This window comes from Phodopus roborovskii, unplaced genomic scaffold (genome assembly GCF_943737965.1).
Source record: "Phodopus roborovskii unplaced genomic scaffold, PHOROB, whole genome shotgun sequence".
Classification (NCBI taxonomy): domain Eukaryota; kingdom Metazoa; phylum Chordata; class Mammalia; order Rodentia; family Cricetidae; genus Phodopus; species Phodopus roborovskii.
In genome coordinates, this window is record NW_026126470.1 from 11,664,850 (window position 1) to 11,689,241 (window position 24,392).

The 24,392-nt window shown below is 36.3% G+C and overlaps 1 protein-coding gene across 1 annotated transcript in view; it reads left to right on the forward strand.

Moving 5' to 3' along the window:
- Positions 1-24,392, forward strand: part of Gbe1 (1,4-alpha-glucan branching enzyme 1) — a 215,415-nt gene that overhangs the window by 183,595 nt on the left and 7,428 nt on the right. Inside the window, exons 13-15 of the mRNA XM_051191744.1 lie at positions 6,067-6,251; positions 7,780-7,910; positions 23,716-23,833. Coding sequence (XP_051047701.1) covers positions 6,067-6,251; positions 7,780-7,910; positions 23,716-23,833 — 434 coding nt within the window. The remainder of the gene's footprint in view (positions 1-6,066; positions 6,252-7,779; positions 7,911-23,715; positions 23,834-24,392) is intronic.

Sequence of the window (24,392 nt, forward strand, 5' to 3'; positions counted from 1 at the left end):
TAACAGTAACAATAGCATAACATACAAAATACAAAAGAAGCACAGGTGAGTAATAAATATTCTTTATTAAAAAGTATGCCTTATTTACAGCTCTTGTCCCCTATCTTCCCTAGCCCTTGTACAATCATTGAAGCTTTATATTGAAATTGTTTGAAACAAGTACTGGGACTGAATACAATGGATGGAACACAGACATCAAATGTGAATTCTAGCCTGGAAGCTTTATGCTTGAATGGCTTCAGAAAGCTACATTAATTACTTTTCTGATATATTTGAAAATGGGAATGATTTTTTTGTATAGAATAATTTCTGTTAGAGTTCAAGTAACTGTTAGTGTAGCACATATGTATATAGGAAGCACATAGAAAATTTAAACTTCTTTTAATATTAAAACATCATTAAATTTTTAACATTTTAACAATATCACACATTTCATGTATTAAAATGGTTTTCTATTTGGTAAATGAAAGCATTAGAAATTGTATAATTACCCTTCCCTATTAATAGTTCTATAGTGTAGCATTTCAAAAACTAGTTATTTTTAAAGCATGTCTGTATTCTCTCTGGTGCATCTATACATCATATAAAGTTAATCTAGTTTTTGTACTTACGGGGACAGAGTTTTGTTTTGTTTTTCTTTTTTCTGTGTGTTAGTTCATTTTGTTTTGACAACCTTCAGACCCAGACACCTGAACATTTACTTTGTTTGGTGGCTTGTGCCCTACTCGTGGATTTGAATTGAATAGTTTGAATTGGAAATGGTCTACCAATTGGCCACAGGTAATTTGACAATCCCCTTCCATATTCTTATGCATAAATGATCAGGGGGAGGTAGCAAGAGCCGGGGAAGAGAAACAGAATGGAAGTACCTTGCTACCGTAGGAGTGGCATTCACTGCACCACTTGTGACCCTTGACACATCCTCTAGCATCACAGTCATAGAAATTAGTCACTGTCCCATCATTGAATGGTGCAAATGGCAAATGCTACATTTGTTTTGGATTGCCATCCCTCATATTTAAGAGGATAAAGAACTAGGTTTCATCACCTGTTAAGTACAGCATATTAGTTTTTATATTTACCATACAATTGTTGAGTATACTTAGTAGTGTACTGGTCTCTTTGTGTCTTAATTACATGAACTGGAGAGCCTGTCCACGTGAATATATGACTCTCATTGGGAATGGGCCTTCCATTCCAGGTACTGTTTAAAGTTCTTCATCAGAATGTCTTCAAATAAAGAAATAGGAGACTTATCACAGGTATTTTCTTTGATTCGTTTATCAGTAATTCCAATGTATTCTCAGTTATATCGATGTCCTTTCCATTCCTTGGTGTCTTCTGAGATCTAGGTCCACCTGTATGTTCATTGTAGTGCTTGCACAGCTGACCTCCATCCCTGAGTTCAGCCTTCTGTTTCCCACTTGTACTGACTTTCCTTCTGACCCTCTGGCCTTCAAAGTCCTATTCCAGTCCTATTCTTCTCTACAAGAAATTGAGTTTCTCAATTTCTGGCTTATTTTACCCTCTCCTGCCACCAATATATGTATCCTTCCGAGCCCACTTAAAACTCACCTCATATGCCAGGTATCTTCTATTTCCCCAGGCTATTCCTGGTCTTTTACAAAGATGTGTGGGCCTCTTCATAGCAAAGATAATGTTTTACAATTCTGAGATTACCTCCGAAGTTTGACTGCCTACCTCTTCTTTTCGAAGGAATGTTAGAGCAGTCTTCCTTTACCCCCAATACTGCCCAGCCAGAGTCTTTCTGTGTGATCTTGTGTGTGTGTGTGGGGGGGTGAAATCTGATACTCTGCCACTCTTTTTCCATGTCTTCCTTATAACAGCTCTCATTGTTCCTTTATGTCTTCTTGACCCACTCCTGGGTCTTTTCTGCCCATTAGATACTGGTACATGCCTCATCTGCCACAAGCAGTATTAAAAATGTAAGTGTGTATTAGAGCTGTGCACATGACAGGTGTGTAGAGCTAACAGGAACCATTAGATGGAGGCAGCCCCTGTCACCATGTAGATCTGTGGCAATGAGGAAGGTTAGTGACTACAGTTCTATTTGTATAGAAAGGAAACTATTAGACCCCGGTTTGGAAAATTCTTGTATTCGTTGTTCTTCCTTTTGTTAAGAGCACACTTATTACAGGCCTGAAACATAAAGTAATTGAAAACAGAGAATTTCTTTAAAAGCTAGTTTTCAGTACAGTTAAGCAAAGAAGTGGAAAGTCCCCACCCATTAGAATTCTGCATTATTTTCATATATACATAAACTTGGGAATAACAAAGGCTTATATAACATCCACAGCACGGAGGCCATGGTAGACTTTAATTAATTCCAAGGTAAAATTAGTATGCATTGCAGTTTAGAGAAACAAAATACACAAGCCTGCTAATCAAAATGTTCAGCTAACAGAGCTGGAGCTTTTCATTAGTTATATTGTCTTGAATTTCATCACTCTACCAGCTGGCTTCTTGTCAATTTATAGCTTGGTCCTTTACATCAAACAGGAAAAAAAATTAATTACAGGGAAAGGAATCCCAATAGGAATTTTGTGCTTAGAGGTTTTTCACAATTAACTAGACATGAATGGGAATGTGTACAGAGGAAATGGAAAGGAAGAGAAAGAAGTGTGTGGCATTTACTAGAATCATTAACTGCTGCAGCATTAGTCACCTATGTCCTGATTTTGCTCTAAAGTTGTTGAGGCAAACATGTCAGCATTGTCATTTCTGAATGCATTCAAGCCTGCTGTTCTGTTCAACTCAGTGAATCATGGTGTGAACCATGAATTTCCGTACAAGTTATCCCAAGTGAGGACTCACGAATTGTTCTCGTCCCATTATTTTGAATTTGGTAATATCCCGTATGTTACACTACTGATCACAATCAGAACTTAATGAGCAGAAAGATGCTTTGTTCGTGAGTGCCTACCTACCTTGGATGCATTCCTGGACTCAGAAGTATTGTTCTCGAGTGTCATAGTCATTGTCTCAGGGTCGCACAGGAATTTCAAATGTGACTTTACTTAGCCTCTCATCTGTTGAATATCAGCTAGCAGTTATAAAAAATGCTTCTCTTCATGATTTCCTTTTTATGTTGCTTGTGCATTCTTGTGATCCACTTTCTTAATACCTAAGATTCAAATATAGTATTTCTTTCTCAAATACACTGAAGGTTAAGATGCCTAGAAAGCATGGAGGAAACATTTCCACTTGAGAAACTTGTATAAAGGAATACACATAGGATGTGTTCCATAGAATACCATGGAGCCATCCAGAACCTGATGAGCCCAGGGTACCTGTCAAGTTAATCAAAGAGCATACATGGACATGCATACGTAGTATTTATATGTGATTTAGAATAGCATTTTCCATTTGGTTAATTTCAAATATTTATTCAGACTGTGTTATTCCCAGTCCATAGAATAGTCTATGCTAAAAATAAATCCACAACCTTCTTGGCTATCTCAAAAATACATTTAGGTTTCTGATCATTTTTAATATACAGCAACCCTCAGTTATCAGCTCATTTTGGTGGTCATATTTCACTGTACTGTACTGTCTCAAGCATTGCCATATTTCCAAAATAATTTGTAGACCACAACTGAGGAGAACATTTTTTAACTTTTCATAATGACAGTATTTTTCTTCATTAGGTGTTCGAGCTGGGAGCTACTAACAGGCACTTTGCAGGTTTTGCGGTTCAGCTTGGGAATGGTTTGCTGCTATTCCAAGGTCACTTTCAGAGTCTTCATGTGATTTACTGCCATTTATTTTGCACTTGTGTTTATGGCTTTGAACCAAGAGATGAAATTTGATGTTGGGTTCATCCACATTAAACTTAATTTGCCACAGGTCAGCTCATTTACTACCGTGATGACATGAAAACCCACTCTGTAGAATGTTTTTTGTCAGTAGCCACTGATACCGTTTTTTTTTTTTTTTTCTACTTTTGTTGTTGTTATGTAGCTTTCTGGTCCTTTCAATTTAAGAAGAAGCCTCTAAGGGAGGGTTTTCAGAAGCCCTATGAGAATCTAATAGAGATCAATATGGGATTACCTAATAGAGTTTTACCATGTCATAATGGTGTATTTTCCTATTAGAAATTATGTTTCATATTCTTATTAAATTTGCTTATTAGTTTGTATTTTAAATAAGTGAATTTATCTTTGATAACTTATGTTAAATAAAAGTTATAATGGATACAGAAATCTTAATTTGGGTTGTGACACTAAGTACTTGATCAGGTTTTTAGTTTAAGTAACCCAGGGAGTCCAATTTGGGCCTCATTTGTATTCCTGGATATGGGGCCTTTTACTATGGGCCATGCCTTTAAGGAAAGACACATTCTTCCTCCCTAGGAGCCATTGCTTTCTATAGCTCGCCTGGAGAGTGAAGGCTCATGAACTCTTCTCTCCATGCTACTTTTATAGTTTAATCTTGTGCAGGTTTTAGGTTTGTGTGCAATAGTCCATTCGTGTCTAGGACATGTGATTTTCTTCAGTTCTTCATGACTTTTGGCTTTCGATTTTCCTGTCCCCTCTTCTGAGATGGTCCTTGAGCCTTGATGGAGGTGTGGTATACTTGTCCGTTTGTGGCTGGCCACTCCACAGCCACTGATGTTTCCTTAAGCAGGGTTCTCAGTGTAACATAAAGGGACTCCAGGGCTCATCAAGTGTCTTACAGTCACTGTGGGCTCACAGAGTCAGAAACCCGGCTTTCCTCTGCTGCAGTATGCACACATCATAAGAATCATTTTCATTTAGAGTGAAATATTAGAATTTAGTGAACTGTTTACAGATAGTTTACTTTATGGAATTTTTATTTTTATGACTCTAGACCTGCGGTGTTATATGTAAAATAAACAGTCTCTTAGCAAAGTTCCCCATGTAAATCAGTTCCATGGTAGATCATATTGATTTGCATTGGACTTGTTTTTTTTTTCCTTAGTTTACATATTGATCCCAGATCCCTCTCCCTCCCTTCCTCCCTCCATCCTTGTCTCCAACCATCCCATGCCCCCAGACCACCCTCCCATCCCATCCTCCCCCCCTCCACTCCACAGGGAGGGTGATGCCTTCCAGGAGGGTTCAACAAAATCTGTAAAGTCATTTGGAGTATGCATTGGACTTCTTATCATTCTAGCAAGAAATAATATTTAAATTAATTCCCATCCAAGTGTCTCAATTACACATGGACTGAATTATAGATACAGGTCTAAAGTAACCAGGAAATCTGAGAGAGGAATATAGACAGTTAATAATACTAGTAATGGCTTAGATGTCTATAATACAGGAAATTTACACCTTATGTGCCTATGATAGTGTGGTAGGAAAATCTTTATATTTTAATCAGCTGAAGCTGGACCATGGGGCCTTAGAGTCTAAATGTGTTACTTCTTGTTTTGCTTTGTTTTGCTTTGTTTAATTTTGTTGGTGGTAGGGTGGTGGGATGATGTGTATATATGACGCGTGTGAGTATATGCCTGTGTGTGCCGGGTTCTATTCAGTCACGTATCTCCAGAGAAGCGTACGCCCATTGTGCTAAGCCCCCCCCCTACAATTGGCTATCTAACCAAGTCTCCACAACATATGTGTACACAAATGAAGGCAGGAAGAGAGAATCAAGTGTCTTCCACCATTGTCCTCTAACTACTGCCTTGAGTTATGGTCTGTCACACATCAGTAGCACTCTGAGTTGGCTGCACTGTCTGGCCAGCTTCAAACATCTGCCTAGTTCCACCCTGTGCTACCAAGATTATAATGTGTGCAGCCGTGCCTGGCTATTTTGTGTGGGTAGTAGAGATTCGAACTTACATACTCATAATTGCACAGGAAGCACTCTTACTCTATGAGCCACCTGCCCAGGCCTGGTACTTTCTGTTTGGAAAGTAGACCCCTACGTTGCTCACAGGATGCAGCTTTAGTGAATTAGACTCTAAACAGATTTTTAAGTAACATTAAGATATGTAATCATGGTGTTCTCTTAGTAAGAAATACTACCATTTCAACCTGATTTTTACATTTGAGAAACATTCTGTTTGTTTTAATCCAGGTAATGAATTTGGGCATCCTGAATGGTTAGACTTCCCAAGGAAAGGGAATAATGAGAGTTACCATTACGCCAGAAGGCAGTTTAATTTAACTGATGACGACCTTCTTCGCTATAAGTTTCTAAATAACTTTGACAGAGATATGAATAGATTGGAAGAAAGATGTGGTTGGCTTTCAGCTCCACAGGTAAGCTCTTTGCTCTGAATGTGATGTTTTAGTCACCAGCACTGGGCATGCTTAGAATGGCAATCGCTTTAAATCTGCATGCAGACCTTTGAGCAGCCCTTCATTATTCAGTGACTAGTGCTCTGTAATGTACTGTGGGTTGTCAAAACATGTCACAGGATGCTCTCCAATAGATAATGAAAATGGTAAGCATACTGTCGTGCTTAGCTTTCTGGTTAGTTGGTTGTTGTTGTTTAAATTTAATAATTTTCATTTCAATTGGTTAAAAGTAAATGGCAGACACTGCATGAAGCCCATTTTGGAAACTGCTGTGGAAACATCATAATTGTTTTGACTTGTTTTTCTTTGTGTAAATAATTATGCTGCCCCCCCCAAATGACTCTGACAACACCTAGATTTTTTTTATTCCTGTTTCCCCATTTTTACTGGTCTCTAACATGTCATTTCAATAGATGTCGTGTACTTTGCATAAATCTGAACTCTCCTCTGGAATTAAAGACTCCATTTTCAATGAGTTTGAGAAAATGTAATTAACAGGTGCAAATTTTATATAGGCTTTTTTCTTCCTCTTGTAAAAATTAGCAGATAGTATTTGTTTTCTACTGATACTGTTTGAAATTACTGTTGATATGTTTTTTTACTGTAGTATCTTTGGTTTCCATGTTTAGTGATTGAACAAAGATATTTGTATATTCAGCAAGACTGGGTACATGATATGCATGGCCTAATTATATTTACTAGAAATGCCATTTCCAGAAGAGAGAGCAAAACGATGCTCCTTTTCCAGAGGAACAAATTTGAATAGGAAAAAGCACTGTTTACTCTGGAGCTGGAGTTCTCACTGCTAAATTACCAGGAGAGATGCTGCTGATAAACATGGCGATACAGCTACAACACTAGAACTGGGCAAAAGTAGAGCCCAAGGTGCACAAGTTTTCAAAGACAGCTGTAAACAGGAGTCAGGGAGTGTGCAAATGTAATTCATTTTAGACCTTTTCATATTATTAAGAAGTATCCAGTGCACATTGCAGTGGACTTTAGGTTGTCATTGATTCTCTGGAGATAAGTAAAAATGTATGAATTTTTTGAATAACTATGAGTTTGAAACTGGATATAACCGTATAGTAACTTTGAAAAATAATTTTATTTATATTGCCTCATTAATTTGGATACTGAAACAAAGTCTTGGGAAAATGCCTTTGTACTTTGGCCTAATGTAAACAAATATTACAAACTGAAAATGCCATGCTTTTTTGTTTTGTTTTGTTTTGACTTCAGAATTACCTACAACACCAACCCTCTATTTGTACTCTCAGAGTGGAATGTGGACAGCGGGGTTATTATATTCTTTAAATTGTTTTCTTTAGGTTGAGTTTTAAAATTGTAGCATGCAAAAAATATAGAGATCAGGGATTTTGTTTAAGAATAATAATGAGGAACACATATTAAGAAGGAGAAAGCAAGCCCCTAGGAAAAGCTTCCCTGCAGAAGTATCTCAGAGCAATGTGTTACGTTTTTCTCCTTACAGGCCTATGTGAGTGAAAAACACGAAGACAATAAGATCATCACCTTTGAGAGAGCAGGACTCCTTTTTATCTTCAACTTCCACCCAAGCAAGAGCTATGCTGACTACCGAGTCGGGACTGCATTGCCAGGGAAATATCCTTTTCTGTGCATGCACATGTGGCTACTGAAATTCAGTAAGGCACAGTGTAAGCACGTATTATAAACACTAACGTGGACCTCAAACTCAGTTTCCTCCTCCAAAAAGGGGGGGGGACTTGAGGTCATTACCATTGCCCATCTTATTTGTACTGGATTATTCATGAACTTTGCTTTTAAACTCTGAATATTATAATTTTGAAAAATTTTGAAAGGAGTATTTTGTTCTAATAAGCAATAGATCCACACTCCATTTTTCCATGTAAAATCTTTCATAGTTGGCTCTGGGAATCATCTCCTTACCCCTCATTTCTGCCTAGTGAGAAAGAGCATGTAACTCAACAGTTCCCCTTTCTCTGTCTCTTTGCAAAGGTAAGGCATGGCACACTGTTTTGATTGGGATTGGCAGGGAAGCAGATCTGGGTGGGTTCAGAAGAGAAGGGGCGAGGAGAATGTTTCCAGTGCTCTCTGCTTATTTACGGTGCAGGTTACTTGGCATCTGTCTCAGTCCTTGCACGTTTGCTATGCTGCCCTGCCCTTATTGGAGCAGAGATGAATGAACCCCAAGGATTACAAAAGATAAAAGGAGATAAATGAGAGGGCAGCGAACAGACTCCATGGGAAAACAAGGCAGAGAAAGTGAAAAACAGGAAAAGATTGATAAGCCTCCACCTTCGGAATTGGCGTGTATGCAGTACAGTAAAATGAGAAAGGCCATCCCAGTGGTTGGAAGCACAGACCATCCTTAGATAACGGGCAGTACAGAAGATTAGTTAAAGAATGGTGATTATAATAAAAGTTCTAAGAGATAAAGCTGACAGTACCGTTTGAGATCGTGTCATAGAAGATTTTTTAATTCTCTACTAATTAGTCTAAGGTTTTTTAAACTGAGATTTTGTGATACACTATTGAAGGTTTGTGAACTAGGAAGTCACTTGGTAAGGATGTGTATACTAGAGGAAGTTTTTACGAACCATTCTGTAAAAGATTGTGTGAAAAGAGATTGGAATTCCAGGTGCCAATCATGGGATGTTATAGGATACCTAAAGCATAGCTAGGCTTGAAGTAAGGTCAGGGACAGAGATTAAGAAAAGGCATATGAACCTCTTTCTGGAATGAAAGGATTCAGAAACTGTAAGGGGAAATGTAAAGTCTCTTTAATTTTTATTTCAAAAATTTTTATGTAATATATTTTGATCATATTCTGTCCCCTCCTTCAGTTCATCCCAGATCCTCCTATCTCTCTCCACATCTACCTAATTCCATATTCTCATTCCCCCCCAAAAAATAAACAGAACAGACAAATGATAAACAAGAAAACTAATAAGACAGAAAAGTACAAATAAAACAAAACAAAATCCACAGAAAATAACATGGACTCCATTTTGAGTTGACCAGCTGTTCCTAGGCAGGAGGCATGCCCTGGAGTGTGGTTGATGCAGCCAGTGACACTACAATAGAGTGGGCTGATTTTCCTTTTCCCAGAGAGTAACAACTGTATCTCCTTGGTTAGCATGGGACCGGTGTCTGCTTCCCTCTCTCAGACAAACTCATGGGGTCCCTTCCTTCTTCTGTTCCTTCTTCCATCCATACCTTCCTTCCTTCTTTCGCCCCTTTTTCTTAAAAATGTAAATTCCGCTTCTATCGAAGTGAGGCTGCCACATCTGGAAGCAAGCTTCCCTGATCATGCAGTTTGATGAATGGAGGTATCCTGTCATTTTCTCCACCAGCACACCACATTCTGGCTCCACTATACTTTCATTCAGAGTCTGGACCTTTTCTCATGATGCACTAGTATAATCTCTTACCCTTTCTCAGTTAATAATTTTAACTCAAAATCCCAACTGCTAGCATAAAAAGGTACAGTGGGTATTTGCTTTTGCCTTCTCATCTTTTGAGAGAGTCTGTAAAGAAATTCTTCAGTCATATTTCTCCACTGCCAGTCTTTAAGACTCTGCCATATTCCTGAGGCAAAAGAGACATCTCTCCTTGCTACTTTTTTGTTGTTCTAAACTTAAGGTTTTTTCTAATCGATAACATCATGCAAGTCTAATTTGGTTTTGCCCTTTCGCCTTTTTTTTTTTTTCTTTTTTACCTTTAAACTATTACAAAGTGATTTTAGATACAGAAACATGAATAAATTAAAATCCTGTTATTTTATTTCTGACTTTACCAAAATGTTCTATAGTAATTGGTTTTTCTGGCATGTAAATGGAATGGAGATCGTTGCCGTGAAGAGTCCTCAATGTCAAGATTGTATGTATTTATCAAGTAAAGAAATTCTACAGATTCTGAATTCCTAAGAAACTGAATTTAATATCTGAAAAAATTCAAGTTTCTCCAAAAGTCATTTGAATTTCTTCTGTCACTATGAAATACAAATATTTCGTAGGTAGCATGTCTGAATTCTCAGGCAGTGTCAGTTTTTGAACCTGTGAATCTTGCATATCAAATGGCAAGGCATCAACCTGACTAGAACTTTGGAGAATTTGTGATGGCTGTCTTCCCAGGAACTTGTAAAGGGAGCTGTTTTGGCAAGGGAGGAGAAAACTTTAAGTATGCTTTTAGCTGTCTCCTGGAATAATACAAAATTTGAAAAATTGAAAGATAAGACTTATTTGCATCAATAAGTTTTTTAATATGGTCACTGTGGTGACTGCCAAAGTATAAGCATTATTTCTTCAAAAGAATTAGTACCTATGTCAGGAAGAGTAGCAAAAACAATAGCAGAGAGCCTTTACCTTCACACTTATATCTTACATCATTTTAACTGTTAATGTTCAGGGTACCAACCCCAGGATTCTTCAGCATGGTGGATGGTAAAGTGGGGATGCATTACTGAGACCTCATAAACAGGCAAGTTTAACATTTCATGATTAGAAAGCTAGAATACGTTTTCCCAGTATGCTATTTTTTCTTGTGATTTCACATTGTTCATCTGCAAAGAGGAGAACATAGTATGCTTTTATTTTATGTATCACTGTTTCATTTCTTCACCCAATATATTATCAAGTGAGCACTGTATCAAAATTAAAACCTGTGAGGGCCTCAGGAAAACCTGTCCTTTCTAAGCACAATACAAATGGCAGTGCCTCTTTTTTGGTAATGTGGGGAAACGTTGTATTTTGTAGTGCATCTTCTGGAGGCCTTCTGTTTTCCTTTTACATATTTAGTTTTATATCCCTGTGCAGTCTATAAGGTGAGTTATGTCAGCCTGGTGTAAGAGACAGTCCAAGAAACAAGCCTGTGGCTACCTGAGGCTTTCCCTCTGGCATGTGGCTGATAAAATCAAGCAGTGTGTATATTAAAAAGACCTTCCCTTACCAGTAATCTTATGGTATATTTCCCTTGATTTTTTTATATTTTCTACATGAGTTTTGGCATGTTCGCAATGGTGAGATTAGTGATGATTATTTCTATAATGTTAAAAATTATTTTGATACAATTCTGGAGAAAATGAGTTTCATTAGAAAATGTTTCAAAGCAAGTGTGGCAATCTTCACACTTTCCCAGTCTTCCTGTCTCCTTTCCCACCTCCAGTCATCTGCCATATAATCTTCCTCGGAATTCTTCCCTATTTTCTTTGTAAGCAATGTCTACAACAAGGAAAACCTATTCTTTTAAAGTAAAACATAGCTATTCAGGTCATCTTCTTCAATTCTTGTTGTCTTCTGTATTCTCGAGTGGAGTATAGATGCATCATGGCTCTATATGTAACCCCAGTACTGCATCCAAGTTTACTGTGTGAAAGCACATGCAAACTCACAGGTTAATTGTACAGCATATGACTCGGTCTGTAAAAATGACTATCGGCCTGAAACCAGAAACAACAGAACAGTCACAGGTTTTTAAGTCATCTGTCAGTATGCTGCTAGGGCGGAGGTGGAAATGATCGTGACAATAGCATCCCCCTTTCCAAATGGCATTTCAACTGTCACAAGATCAGATGCTAAAAGGAGCCATCACAAACATGGCTCATGAGAAGTATGTGAATGCAGGCCAAAAATATTTAAAGCAAAGGGAACAGATGAGTAAATAGTTGGATTTGACCTGAGTTCTTAAAAATATTTTTATTAAAACTGCTGCAAGATGTGCCTTTTAAAATGTAAATTCAGAGTATGACATTTGCAGCCTGCATACAGGTTTTCTAATAAGCAAATAAGGTCGGGTGGATGACTCACTAGAGTGTGATTGCTGAAGGCAAGGCTGTGGCTATGTTTCTTGGCTTAGAGAGGCCTTTGAAGTGTGGTTACATAACACTGTTACCCAGCATCAGGACTTCATGAAAAGTATAAAAGCAAAGGAATGGATTTAGGATTAACTGCATGCCACATTGTGTCAAGAAGATACTGTGCTTGTAAAGAATAATTTCTGTATTAGAGAGATAGAGTCTAGATTGTCCTTTGGATTTATAGGTTATAGATTTATTGGTAAGACACAACACACATGGACAAGGATTCCTCCTGAAATGTTTAACAGTGAGTCAGAGCATATGCACACGTCTCTCCTCTTTTGTTGTGTGCCTGTGTGTCTCATTATCATGCTTGCTTTCTATGTGAGCAGAGAAACATAAGCACATCGCAATTTTATATTTATTACACTTTTCATCTTTACTTTTAAGTAGTATACATGCATGTATGTACACTCATGAGTTGACTGGGTTCTCTTATTTAGTCTCTAGAGAACAATATTACTTTTAAACATTTCTTACGGGGTCTGTTTGATTATTTTCCCATTGTTAAACACGTCTTAGCTCTCTCTGTCATTTAATGACAGTAAGGGACTTACAGCCTCTATTTCCTCGCAAGAGGATTTGATTTGGCTTTTTTCTTAACTTCAAAAATTTGAGATGCATCACAAAGTATGAAAATTATTTTGATGATCAAAATATAACTACTATAACATTTTTAGATTGGCCTAATACATATTCATATGATTACATGCAGTAATGAATAGGCATTTCTTTACTGTATTGCATAAACACAAATTTTATATTTTTGTCCATTGTGGTGGTAAGGAATGGAGGGATAGCTTTGTTCTGAATATTTATTGCAGTCCTGTGAAATACTCAAGACCATTTTCATATTTTTGCTTATGGGTGTCTAATGCATTGAGCATCTCCTGACTTTGGAAATTCAAACACAACAGCTCAGTCTAGATTCCTGTCCTCCATTTTATGCAGTTCTAGGTGAAACTGAATTTATGAATATTATACCCTCTAAAGCCAACACATATTTACCTTACAATCTATTATCAGTAATTGAAGGAGGTGCTTGTTACCAACTTCTAAAAGGAAGTTCCAGTGGGGAATCAAACTCTTCTGATGGATAGGTTGCATGCCCAGCAGTAAATGCCCAACACAGAGTGAACTTTACCCTGCTTGTCTCCCCAAGGCCCACATAACTGTTGCAGCCTCCAGATGAATGAAGTAGGTATTGTGTAATTTTGTTATCTGTAAGTGCATGAATTTGTTCTCAGTGCTAGAATAGTGTCTAGAATATTACTGTCTGAGGGGTCATGTTTCATCTCTGCCATTTATTTGTATGAAGGAAGTAGAGTGTTTTCTTTTTAGTGTTTTCATCACCAATGCACAGAACTCATTACACTGGTGTGATAAATGGAGGTGGATGTGTGTGGAAGTCCAGGGAGTAGTATTGTGTGATGATGTGTTGTATTATGTGTGTTATGTTATGCTATGTCATGTTATGCTATATTGTATTTATTACAGTATTTGGACTCAGCAGGTAGTCTTCCTCACTATGGCCTGAATGCTCTTTTTCCAAACCCCCTTTTCCATGTCTGATTCCCCAGTTCATCCACACATAGTAATTCCTTTCACTCCCTTTACAGTACTGTAACTGTGCATTCTCTGTCCCTTGCTAAGCCCCACCTTTATTGTTACACTGTTTTCCCCGTTTCCCTTCTTATCACCTGCCTTTCTTTACTTTGTAGGAAGACCTACCTTCCTCTCCAATTTCTGTGTGAAATAACCCTTCCTACCCAAGTCAGTTCTCATCATGCCCTCTCTTTTATCATCCTCGCCCTGAAGCAATAGTAGATCTTCTTAGACTGAAAAGTTTACACTATGATGACATCCCCTATTGACTGGCGTGCTTTGACCTCTGCTCTGTAACCAAGATTAGTGCAGGTGGGTGATAATGAATGCATGTTGGGAATAATGGAAATCATGGACTCTGATTTTTAGACATCGAACTCAACTATGAACTTTGCAGACTGTTCAAATCAAATAGAATTACTTTGGTGAGGAAATCTTTGTGCTTATTTTAAAATCAGTGTCAGAAGTCGAATCTCCATAGCACTTCATAGACTTCCATTTAAAATGGCCCATCCAATCCACACATTATGTCAGTAAGGCTGGTCAGGTCTGGTGCTTTTATCCTTAATCTACATATGAGGGTCAGAACGATTCATAACTTTTGAAAGGTCAAAGTCCTGGTAAGTGAATATATGAAATTTAATAGAGTTTCTCCATTTTAGTATAGTTTTAGATTTGGAGGAAAAATCTTTTTGTTGCTTTACAGAAATGTTGTTACTTTATGTAAACTATATATCACTAATTAGAATGCTGTACTTACTTGTGTTCTCTTCCCCCAAAAGTTAATAGCTTCTCTAACTTAATTCTTTTGGGGACTGACTTATACTACCCCAGCTTGCAACATTCAAAATCACAGCTCAATATGAATGGACAACGTTGATAACTTATTAACGCATAACTGTTAAATTAAAGTTGTATAGATTTAAAATATATAATGTGCCATCTTGGCATATGGATATATTGTAAGTAGTTATTGCAGTCTGCCTATGTAATCTCTACTTCACACGGTTTCCTGTTGTACGTGCGTTTGTCCATATGTCGTGAGAACACCTAATGAAGACCCACAGTTAATTTTACTTTCAAATCTGTTGCTACCTGATGTCATCATTCTGTCCATTAGCTCTCCGGAGTTTATTGACCAAAAGACTTCCATTTTCCCCACATCTCACCCTTGCCCTGTACCCCACAGCAATCACTGTTCCTCAACTTGTTTAGATTTATCCGTGTATGTGTTATCTTACAATATTTGCTATGGCTGGCTCATTTCCCTTAGTATAATATGTCCTGGGTATGTGTTATTGCCTAGAGTTCCTTTATTCCAAATATCCAGTTATATAGATAAACACTGCATCTTTTACCCATTCCATTTTGGACAGTGAAACTGTTTCATTTTCTTAGCTGTGTTGGACAGTTCTCCATGGATTGTTGGTATCTACATATTCTTCTAACTGATGGCTTCATCTTCTCTGGTTATGTAACTAAGACTGGGATTGTGAATTTATGATTACTGTCTTCATCAGATTTTCCAAAGTGTCTGTACAAACTTATAGTGTCACCGCTCTGCTTCACATCCTTGCCAGTGATCACCCGGGGACATTTTGGTAATAGCAATCCTGACACAGATGTTTTGATGTGCCACCCTTGGTTACTGTTGCCCCAATAATTAGTGATATTGAACACATTTTTCCAATCTCTTCCAAAAAAATATGTAATATCCCCACCACAGAATTTTAGTGGATAAACTCTTCTCTACTGAGCACTCTTGGCACCAATGGCAATGATAGTAGTTTAAGTAAGTTTAGTCCCAGGCTCTCTTGTTTGCTCTTAGGCATGTGCGCGCGTGCACACACGCACACACACACACACACACACACACACACACACACACACACACACACGCACAGGCTATAATGATCACTGTAGGTATAGTATGATGGTTTCAGCTTTGTTCTTTCTAAGCTGATATTATCTATGCAGATTTCTGTGGTTTCATATACATGTTAAGATTTTCTTTATTTTTCTATGAATAATGTCAGAGGACAATTGGTAATGATCTCATTGTGGTTATGGATTGCTTTGAGTAATATCACCATTTAACAGGGTTAATTCTAATTTATGGACATAGGCTGTCTGTTGTGATCACTCTATTTCTTGAGTATATCATGATTTACTGGGTATTTTTTGCTTCTGTGGATACAATTGAAATACTTAATTATGTTTTCTCTAAATGTCATGGTAACCATGAAACAAAAGAGAAAAATAGGTAGAAAAAATATAACGAGAAAGTAATTAAAGGTTTTCCTATAAGAGAACAATGTGAGGGTATCCAGTGTCCCCTACTCATATTCAACACCTAAAAAGTAAAACAATTTGCTGTGGGGAAGAAAAAGAAATCTCATCTAAAGTGGGTATCTTGACACCTATATATATTGTGAAGTTTATTACATCCCAATTTTACTGCAAGGAATAAAATTATGTGTGTAAGTGTCATAATATTATAATGAAAAAACTCTAATCTTTCCACAGAAAAATGTAACTAGTGGAATTAACAAACTGATTTTATAAAACTTAATTATGAAAACTCACTAGTCAGTTGCAGCTGTACATTGAAATGTTGAAATTTTTAAGGAAGTTATGCTATTTAAAGAAACCAAACCATTATTTGCAAATAAGTTAACTAGTTTTAAACATATTTACAATTATTTAATAACTTTTTAAAATAATATATTCAATTTTTTATTAAAGCTAAGGTTATTTCAGCTTCATATATGGAGTTCAAAGTATTAAGCTTGACATTTATGTTACTAGAGGATAAAGAGGATTCGGATTCAGTGTTCCTACAAAACATAGACAATCCTGGCCTCAGCAGCTATCTTTATAAGTTGTTGTTCATGTTCTTCCTTGAGTTGTAGAGTTTATGGTATCTGTGTTACCTACACATTACTGATTTATACTTCCATGTTCAGAATCTTGCAACATAGGTATATTATGTATAGTTTAAGAGAACCAAATAATACCTATTTTGTTCTATGAGCTAAGTAGTTTTGTCTGTAGAAGATTTATTCATGATGATTCTTGTCTGTTGCCTGTCTCACCTAACCTACTTGAAAAATGTACAGATAGAGCAACCTATGCTGGAATGGAAATCTCATGATAACCAAATAGTCTAATAAGATTCATAGGTATTAAGTAAGCATGAAAAATAATAACTATCTCATGTGAGGCCTGATTTCAAAATATATCAGAATTTTGACCGATTTAAATTTTGTAGATCATCTGTTTGGCAATCATAGCTAAAATATGAATTTTCATTATGAGTGACAAAACATGCATTTTTCAGAAGTGGCTTTACTTCTTTCTCATATATATGTATTTTTTATTTGACTACATCTATGGTTTTAAAGTTGACATTACTATATTAATTGTAATAACCCCATGAAAATATTTTTATGAGATTCACGAGTGTGTCTTCATTTATGTGCGTGTGGTTTAACTCTCATTCTTTTAAAAAATATACGTAAGATTTATTAAAACTTTGACTCCAGCATTCAGTTTGTTGCAGTCATGAGCTGTCTGTCCATAAGTTCCCCATAATGACTGTGGTAATGATGCATGTGGACAGTCTGTCTCCCACACACATATCCAAACCTGCACACTTCTTCACCATAGTGCATGTGAAACTAGCTCAGCCCCAACTAACTCAGCTTCCTCATGCACTAAGAAAGATCCAAATAGCGATATTCTTGAAAATTAAAAATGAAAGTTAATATATTTTTGTTACTTCACATATTTAAAACTTATATTCATAGTACCACAGATACAGTGGTGAATTTTAACATTTTAAGTATCTTAATATTCATCTACTTTAAAGTAGAATGATAGAGTCACAATGTGTATTCTGGTTCCACCTATGCAAAAATATATTTTATTTAGTCTTTTTGATACTCTGTGCTTAAGAAGAATTACTAAGAAAGCTAACCAGCCAAGCTGATAGTAAATGTCTTTACATTTGTCGTGTCTTTAATAAACTATTGGTCATTTATTCCTCATCAACTAAGAATTATGTAAAATGTCTTATTTCCAAGGCCCATACAGAGCAGTTATTTTATTGAAAATTAATTGCCTCACACTTACATGTACTTGTTTAACTACTATTACCTATCTCAAAGGGGTGTCTAGTATAAATCTAAAGGTTAGAAAGTCATTTTAAACATTTAAGGAGTACAGATAATGGAATGAAATTTTTAGGGAGTGTTTCTTTATAAAAATACACAATTTTAATTCAGTATCATGAGAGAAGATAGGTCAGGTTGGTATTTTATGAAAAAAGTAGGAAATTCTAGCAAGCACTGGTTGAAAATCTGAATGCAAGGTGGAATTGCAAAACGATAATGGAAAGATGTGCTCACAAATAATAAGCTAGGTCATCAACAGCAATGGGATAAACAGAGACACAAATGCCCTACAGAAATTGTGGCAAATAATCTGTAAGATAAGAAATCCATAGTGTTTTAAAGTTGATAAATAGCTTAAAAACTAGAACAATTACAATTAATATTCCAAGATAATGAAACATGGCTAAATAGAATAGCCAGAAAAATTCTGTAAAGTATTTACAACACATTTCCTATTTATAGAGAGAGTCGCAAAGCCCTTGGTATTTTGTATTGCCATTCAATCTGCTATTTACTGATGTGTGTCCTTATGCATACCCAAAATAAACTAAAATTTTGCATGAAAATCCATTTCACAAAGCACACCCATAGACTAATTAACATGGTAGATAATGACATTTGATCAAGACACCTTTTGAGCTTGCTTTTCTCAAATTCGCAATTTCTAGAAATGTCTAAATAACGCATCAATCTTTCAGGGATTGAAGCTTATTTTGTAGTCTAACACCAGCAAGCTTTTATTGATGAAAGAAGCACATCCTAGCTTAGAATAGAAATGTGCTTCTATTTGGCATATAATTAAATCTGCAGTTGTCATTTCAACTTTTGATGAAGTCATTGTTCTCAAACTTGAATGTCTGTGTAGCTTGTGCATGAGCGTATTGTCTCTTTCTAGTACTCCATGGTTATTTTGAGCTGATAAGTCTAAGAAAGTATTCCCCCCCCCAAAAAAGTTACATATTGGTTTACTAAATTTTAAAATATTGAGTAAACTCAGAGGTAAACTTCCCATTTATTTTTCATATTCTTACTCTTAATTTATATTAGAAATTTTATGCTATTGATGGATGTTATATTTTATTGATGTCCAAGAGAGAACATTCAAAAATAATTAAAATATTAGAGCACTCCATTACAAGAATGAGTTTTGAAAGAATAAAGATGAAATGCCTAAATCAGATCTATATTCACATGTATCACCCACCACCCAGACAAACAGACATATGCATGACATGTTCCAAAATATGTCTTAAAGCTTCACTGTCTACACTTTGAAAGAGATAAAAGACAGCAAGGAAAGATGTGGTTTCCAGGGCTTTTATACAAATTATAATTTAACCCATTAGAAAACAAAAGAATGGATCTGGTTTGGACACTATCCAGCTATGTTCCGAGATTTTTATGAATTACATGTGTCAACAGATAAAATTCATTTGTGAGGTGTGAGGGGGGAGATCAGTTTTAAGCATTATGGCAAATTCTATACTGGGTAGTCATCTCCAAACTATGAAAATTCTAATTCACAACTGTTCTTATTCTACCAAATAGACATTTGCTTATACATAGTTATTTCAGTTAGAGTGGATCTTAGAGTATTTACATTGTGTTTCTTTCTCGGGTATAGAGTATATCTCTCCTAACACCATTCAGTTCTCCTGAGTTATTATAACTGTTATCAAATGAGTGTATTATATGTTCTTTTATATGTCTTTATTTGGGTTATATCTTATAAGTAATAGTGCGGTAATGGTACATTTCTCTTTACTAGAGATATATTTTAAAAACTTTCTTAAAATTGATTTTTGACAGTTGAAGATATATAATAATTCCTGGTTTTGCCATCATTATGGCCATCTAGTCATTGGAGGACCACTCTTTCTGTCACTTGGTTGGAAATCTCAGGGGTTGTACCTTACAATAAATTTCTTCTGTTTCATCAGTGGGAGTGAAGGAAGTTTGGCACTGAATGATTAAAATGATAGCACTTCTTATATCAAATGCTCACATTTTCAACAGACACTTTATCAAGTGGCTGAGCAAACACAGCAGCTTTTGAAGTATTTGAAGAGCCATTGAATTTGAGAGTCTCCATGCCTTCACTGTGTTTTAATCTTATTAGTATAGGCCTCCTTCAGAATAGGCTCTTCCTTGGTTTCAATTTAAGGACATAGAGTATAAAATAATGCTTAAAACTTCTTATCTACTTCAACCTGTTGATAGATATATCAAATACTTAGGAAGCTCTTGAATTTAAAATACGAAGTCATAATATTTTAAAATGCTATCCAAATTGGTAGAAACCTATTTCATCGACCTCTTTATAGAAAAGAGAAATCTGTACTTAAAATTCTATTATTCTTTTTTTAACTGCATTTTCCAAAATTGAAGAAGGAAAAAAAAAAATGGTTCAGTATTTTGTGTCCACAAGTGAATGGTCAAGTGGATGAGACTGGATCTAAAACTAACAGAATAAACTTCTGATAACAATTCTGGGAATGTCCATCTTGAAAGTATACTAATTTAGATGGCTATTACTTAACACCTTTCTTATTTTCTTATACTTTATTTACTCTGGCTTTAGAATTGAGCAAGAAACAGCACTCACCATCACTCTGAATGAATCTCCCATAAACTGTATAGTCAGCTGCAGGGGGTGGGGGGTGGTTAGCCAGATCTGCGCTTGAATTCAGCCTGGCATCCGCTCTACCATTTCCCTACTTCTCAGTTGCAGGGCAGGAATACTCTCTGCTTCCACTTTTACTTTTATAAATTCTGTACCAGCCTCCGTATTGTTAGTTCTGTCATGTGTAGCTCTAAATTAGCGATGGCTTATGTCTGTCAGGGGTTAGCCAACCTTGTTATCTTTGGGCATTGTTAGTTGTTAACCTAATTGGTTTGCCAGATTTTGGTCTTTTGCCTGACCTTCAAACTTGAGTCCTGACTCCTTGGTTGGAGTTCTTGCTATTCAAATGAAATGTGCAGCAGTATCAGACTTAGTCAGAAATTACATATTAACATCTTAGTCCAGCCTCCAAATCTGCTTTATGAACAGAATGTCAAGTGTCCCTGCGCTCGTGGACTGTCTTTCTCTGTACCTGTCACTGCCTCATTACGTGTCTTTTCTCCCCTCGACTCACAGACATACATATGTATAACAAGTCTCCCCACTACAGGGTGTGAATTTCATAGAAACTAAAACCATCCTAATGACTGCTGTGTCTTCCGTGCTATCTTGTACATCGTATGTTTATAGTAATTGAATGAGGAAGTGAAGATAATTTATTCCCCATCTTTCTAAGATAAAGTCTTACTGTTTGCAGTTTAACACCTGTTAGTGAGTTGTGACTGTCCTGAATGCCAGTTGGAATGGTTTATTGAGAACATCTTTCAAGAAGGCAGTTCTTCTAGGTGTTACAAGGTAGCGACAGACAATAGCAATCTGTTGATGTGCCCTGACAAATTAGTTTTGTATTTGTGTAATTTGAAAGCACACTAAGAAAGATGATTTGCAATAAGTTAAAATTATCTGACTTGTAATTGTCAAACTACATTCCTTAAAAACTTTGAAAGAAATTGAGGGCATACTTGAGTTACAGAAGATTTAAAATAAGCAAATGAAATCAGCTATTCCAATAACCTTTTCTTAAGGTCTTTAGTCAAATTCTAAGCAAGGCCCTCTAAATGCAGTTTCTTGATGCTTGAGTAACATGCTATCAAATAACAAAATAAAATGGCTTCCCAACCATTATCTGTAATGTTTCAATTGGTAGAAACTTCTGAATTTAAGCTCTATATTTTCTTAAGGAAACTTGTGTTCCCTGGGTAATAAAGACACAGAGCTGTGTAGTTCCTTGGGAATTGTAGAACAGAAAACCATAAGTCTAGCTGGTATTTTGAAACTTCTTTGTCTTACTTTAGAAACATTTCCTCTATGGCTACAAGTTGCAGACATACCAAGTAGGCTGTAATTATTTTGAGTATGAGGGTCCCTTTCAGTGTCAAAAAAGAAATATGCCTATCCTCATTTCTGTATCACTGATTATGAAAATACAGAGTCAAAAGGATACTCTAGAATTTTTCAGTGAGTTAGTGCTTTAATAACCAAAACCAAGTCTATGTTCAGACATTGAATAATGCATATGGATCCTCAGTCACATAAAGTAACACTTAATGCACACAGGAAATACAGCTACCATTATGCTTGCCTTTTGTGGCCTTTACCAAAATTTGTGTTGCTCACCAGTAATTTGTTGATAATTTAATTCAGTAGTTTTAAAAACCTATTCTGGGGCTTTACTCTCCATATTTTGGCTTTTTAAACATCAGTCCAAGTATTTGGCAAACTATACTGAAGAAAAGAACTAAACTTTCTTGTGGCCTTCTCTTGGTGCTTCACTTATCTACTATACCTGCAGTGATGTTCACCAACTGCATTTCACCATCAAACTCATTAATGGGCTTAAGTCATTTCAGCTGCATTGATTCTAGAATGCACTGGTACTTTCTAGCCCAGAACTTATCCCTTAATCCTGATCCCCACTTCTGCCTCTTTTGAACACACTAGAGCCCTCATCATCAGCATCAGTGTGAATCAGAGCAGGCTGATCTGAATTGACCAAGACAGAGTCCCAACTTCCAGCAAGTTTCCTGTAGTGTATCCATCTGCATCTCTGATCGAGACCAAGGCTTCAAAAGGATGAACATGATGGGCCATTGATCACTGTTCTCACACATGAATATTAGGATCTTTTTACTGAATGAAAACTGCAAATGTTCATGGTGCTGAAGATTTACATTCCAGGAAAGAAAACCAAACTACATTAGTACTCTCTTTATCCATCATAAGGCTAGAAGAAACAAACCTTCTAAGTACCAATAATGATTTACATGTGGATTTTAATGTCACTTACTATTTCTAGACCTTTGAAGTTAGTAAAACAGCCTTTAATTATCTTCTGGTAGTACATCCATGCTGATCACTCACTATGAAACAGATGATGGTAGTCTGAGAGGATACTGGGCTCCCATGCTGGAGGGCCTGTTTAATCTTTGGTAATGCAGGGAGAAGAATTGCGTGTTAAATTATAGCAGATTCCATCACGTCCATATGAATTCACCTGTGGCAATGACAGTATGTTTACCTGCTTGTGCTGTGTTAATAGCAATGTGCTGTCTGGAGGCAGAAAGTTAGGTAAGCTACCTGGAAATCTGCAACCATACCTTGTCCATGTCATTATTTGCACCTCTGCTATTCAGGTTCTAAAAATAATCTCCATGAATTCAAAAATGAGGAAGTAGTTTAAAAGTTCTTCCAAATGAGGATTAAACAGAAGTCTATTTCATGCATGTATCTATTCATTTCATAATACATTTAATGCATTTTAAAGACATATAACTAACAAAGTAACTAGGTATCAAAATGGTATATCACAATTACACATTAAATTGTATTCTTTGTGGTTTTTCTAAGTAGAAGTATTCCCAATGAACCTGTTTCTCTTAATCGAGGATCAGAATGTCAGCTAGAGGATGGGTTGCTTCCAGAGCCAAGGGGAGTCATTATCAGTAGGACTATCTGGTGTCAGGCTGCATGATCTCTCAATGGACTGGAGGAAGTGTATGGCCCTTCAGTGTAGCATGTGGGGCTAGATCTAGGTGTTTCAAACAATAACCTCTGCAGTGTTTGAGAAGGAATGAATACATGACAAAAAAATGCTATAACATTGTTTGGAGAGCATTCACAATGTCTCCTTCCACTCCGGCCCTGTTGTGAATTCCTTAATGGCTGCACATTCAAAATTGTACTAGATTCAGATGCCCCGGAATATGGAGGACACCAGAGGCTGGACCACAATACTGATTACTTTGCTGAGGCTTTTGAACATAATGGCCGTCCCTATTCTCTTTTGGTAAGTACGTTTTTCTTTAGATGTTTTCATTCTATTTTAATTCTTTGTTTTTGTAGTTATGATTTTGTTCAAAGAAACAATTCTTTAAGTAGTAACATAGGGTAAGGAGCTGAAGAATGAGGAAACTGGGAAAATGTGAAAGACACTGGGTCTTAGGAAAAATAACACTGAAGGCTATTTGGGTACAACTGGAAAAACTTGAATATTGATAGTGTTTAAAGTTATTTTTATAGGTTTGAGGGGAAACGTTTGTCTATTTATGTAGTAATTTAATTATTGCTTTCTCTATAGTATATTTCATTAACTGGATTACTACATTAATATCTATTTAATGAAGTTTAAGTTAAAACATCTTGAAGAAATAAATAATTTATAACTTAACTGTCATGTAGTAAACTGAGGACTGGATTCTTTGTAGTTGCAAATTCTCTGGATTATTCATGTGCCGGAGAAACGGTTTTTATCTCAGGAGTTTTGTTATACGACAGTGTTGCAGTGTTGCAGCAGACTATGGGATGATGCCTTCACATATGAAGTTTCAGTTCTTAGAAGACAGAGA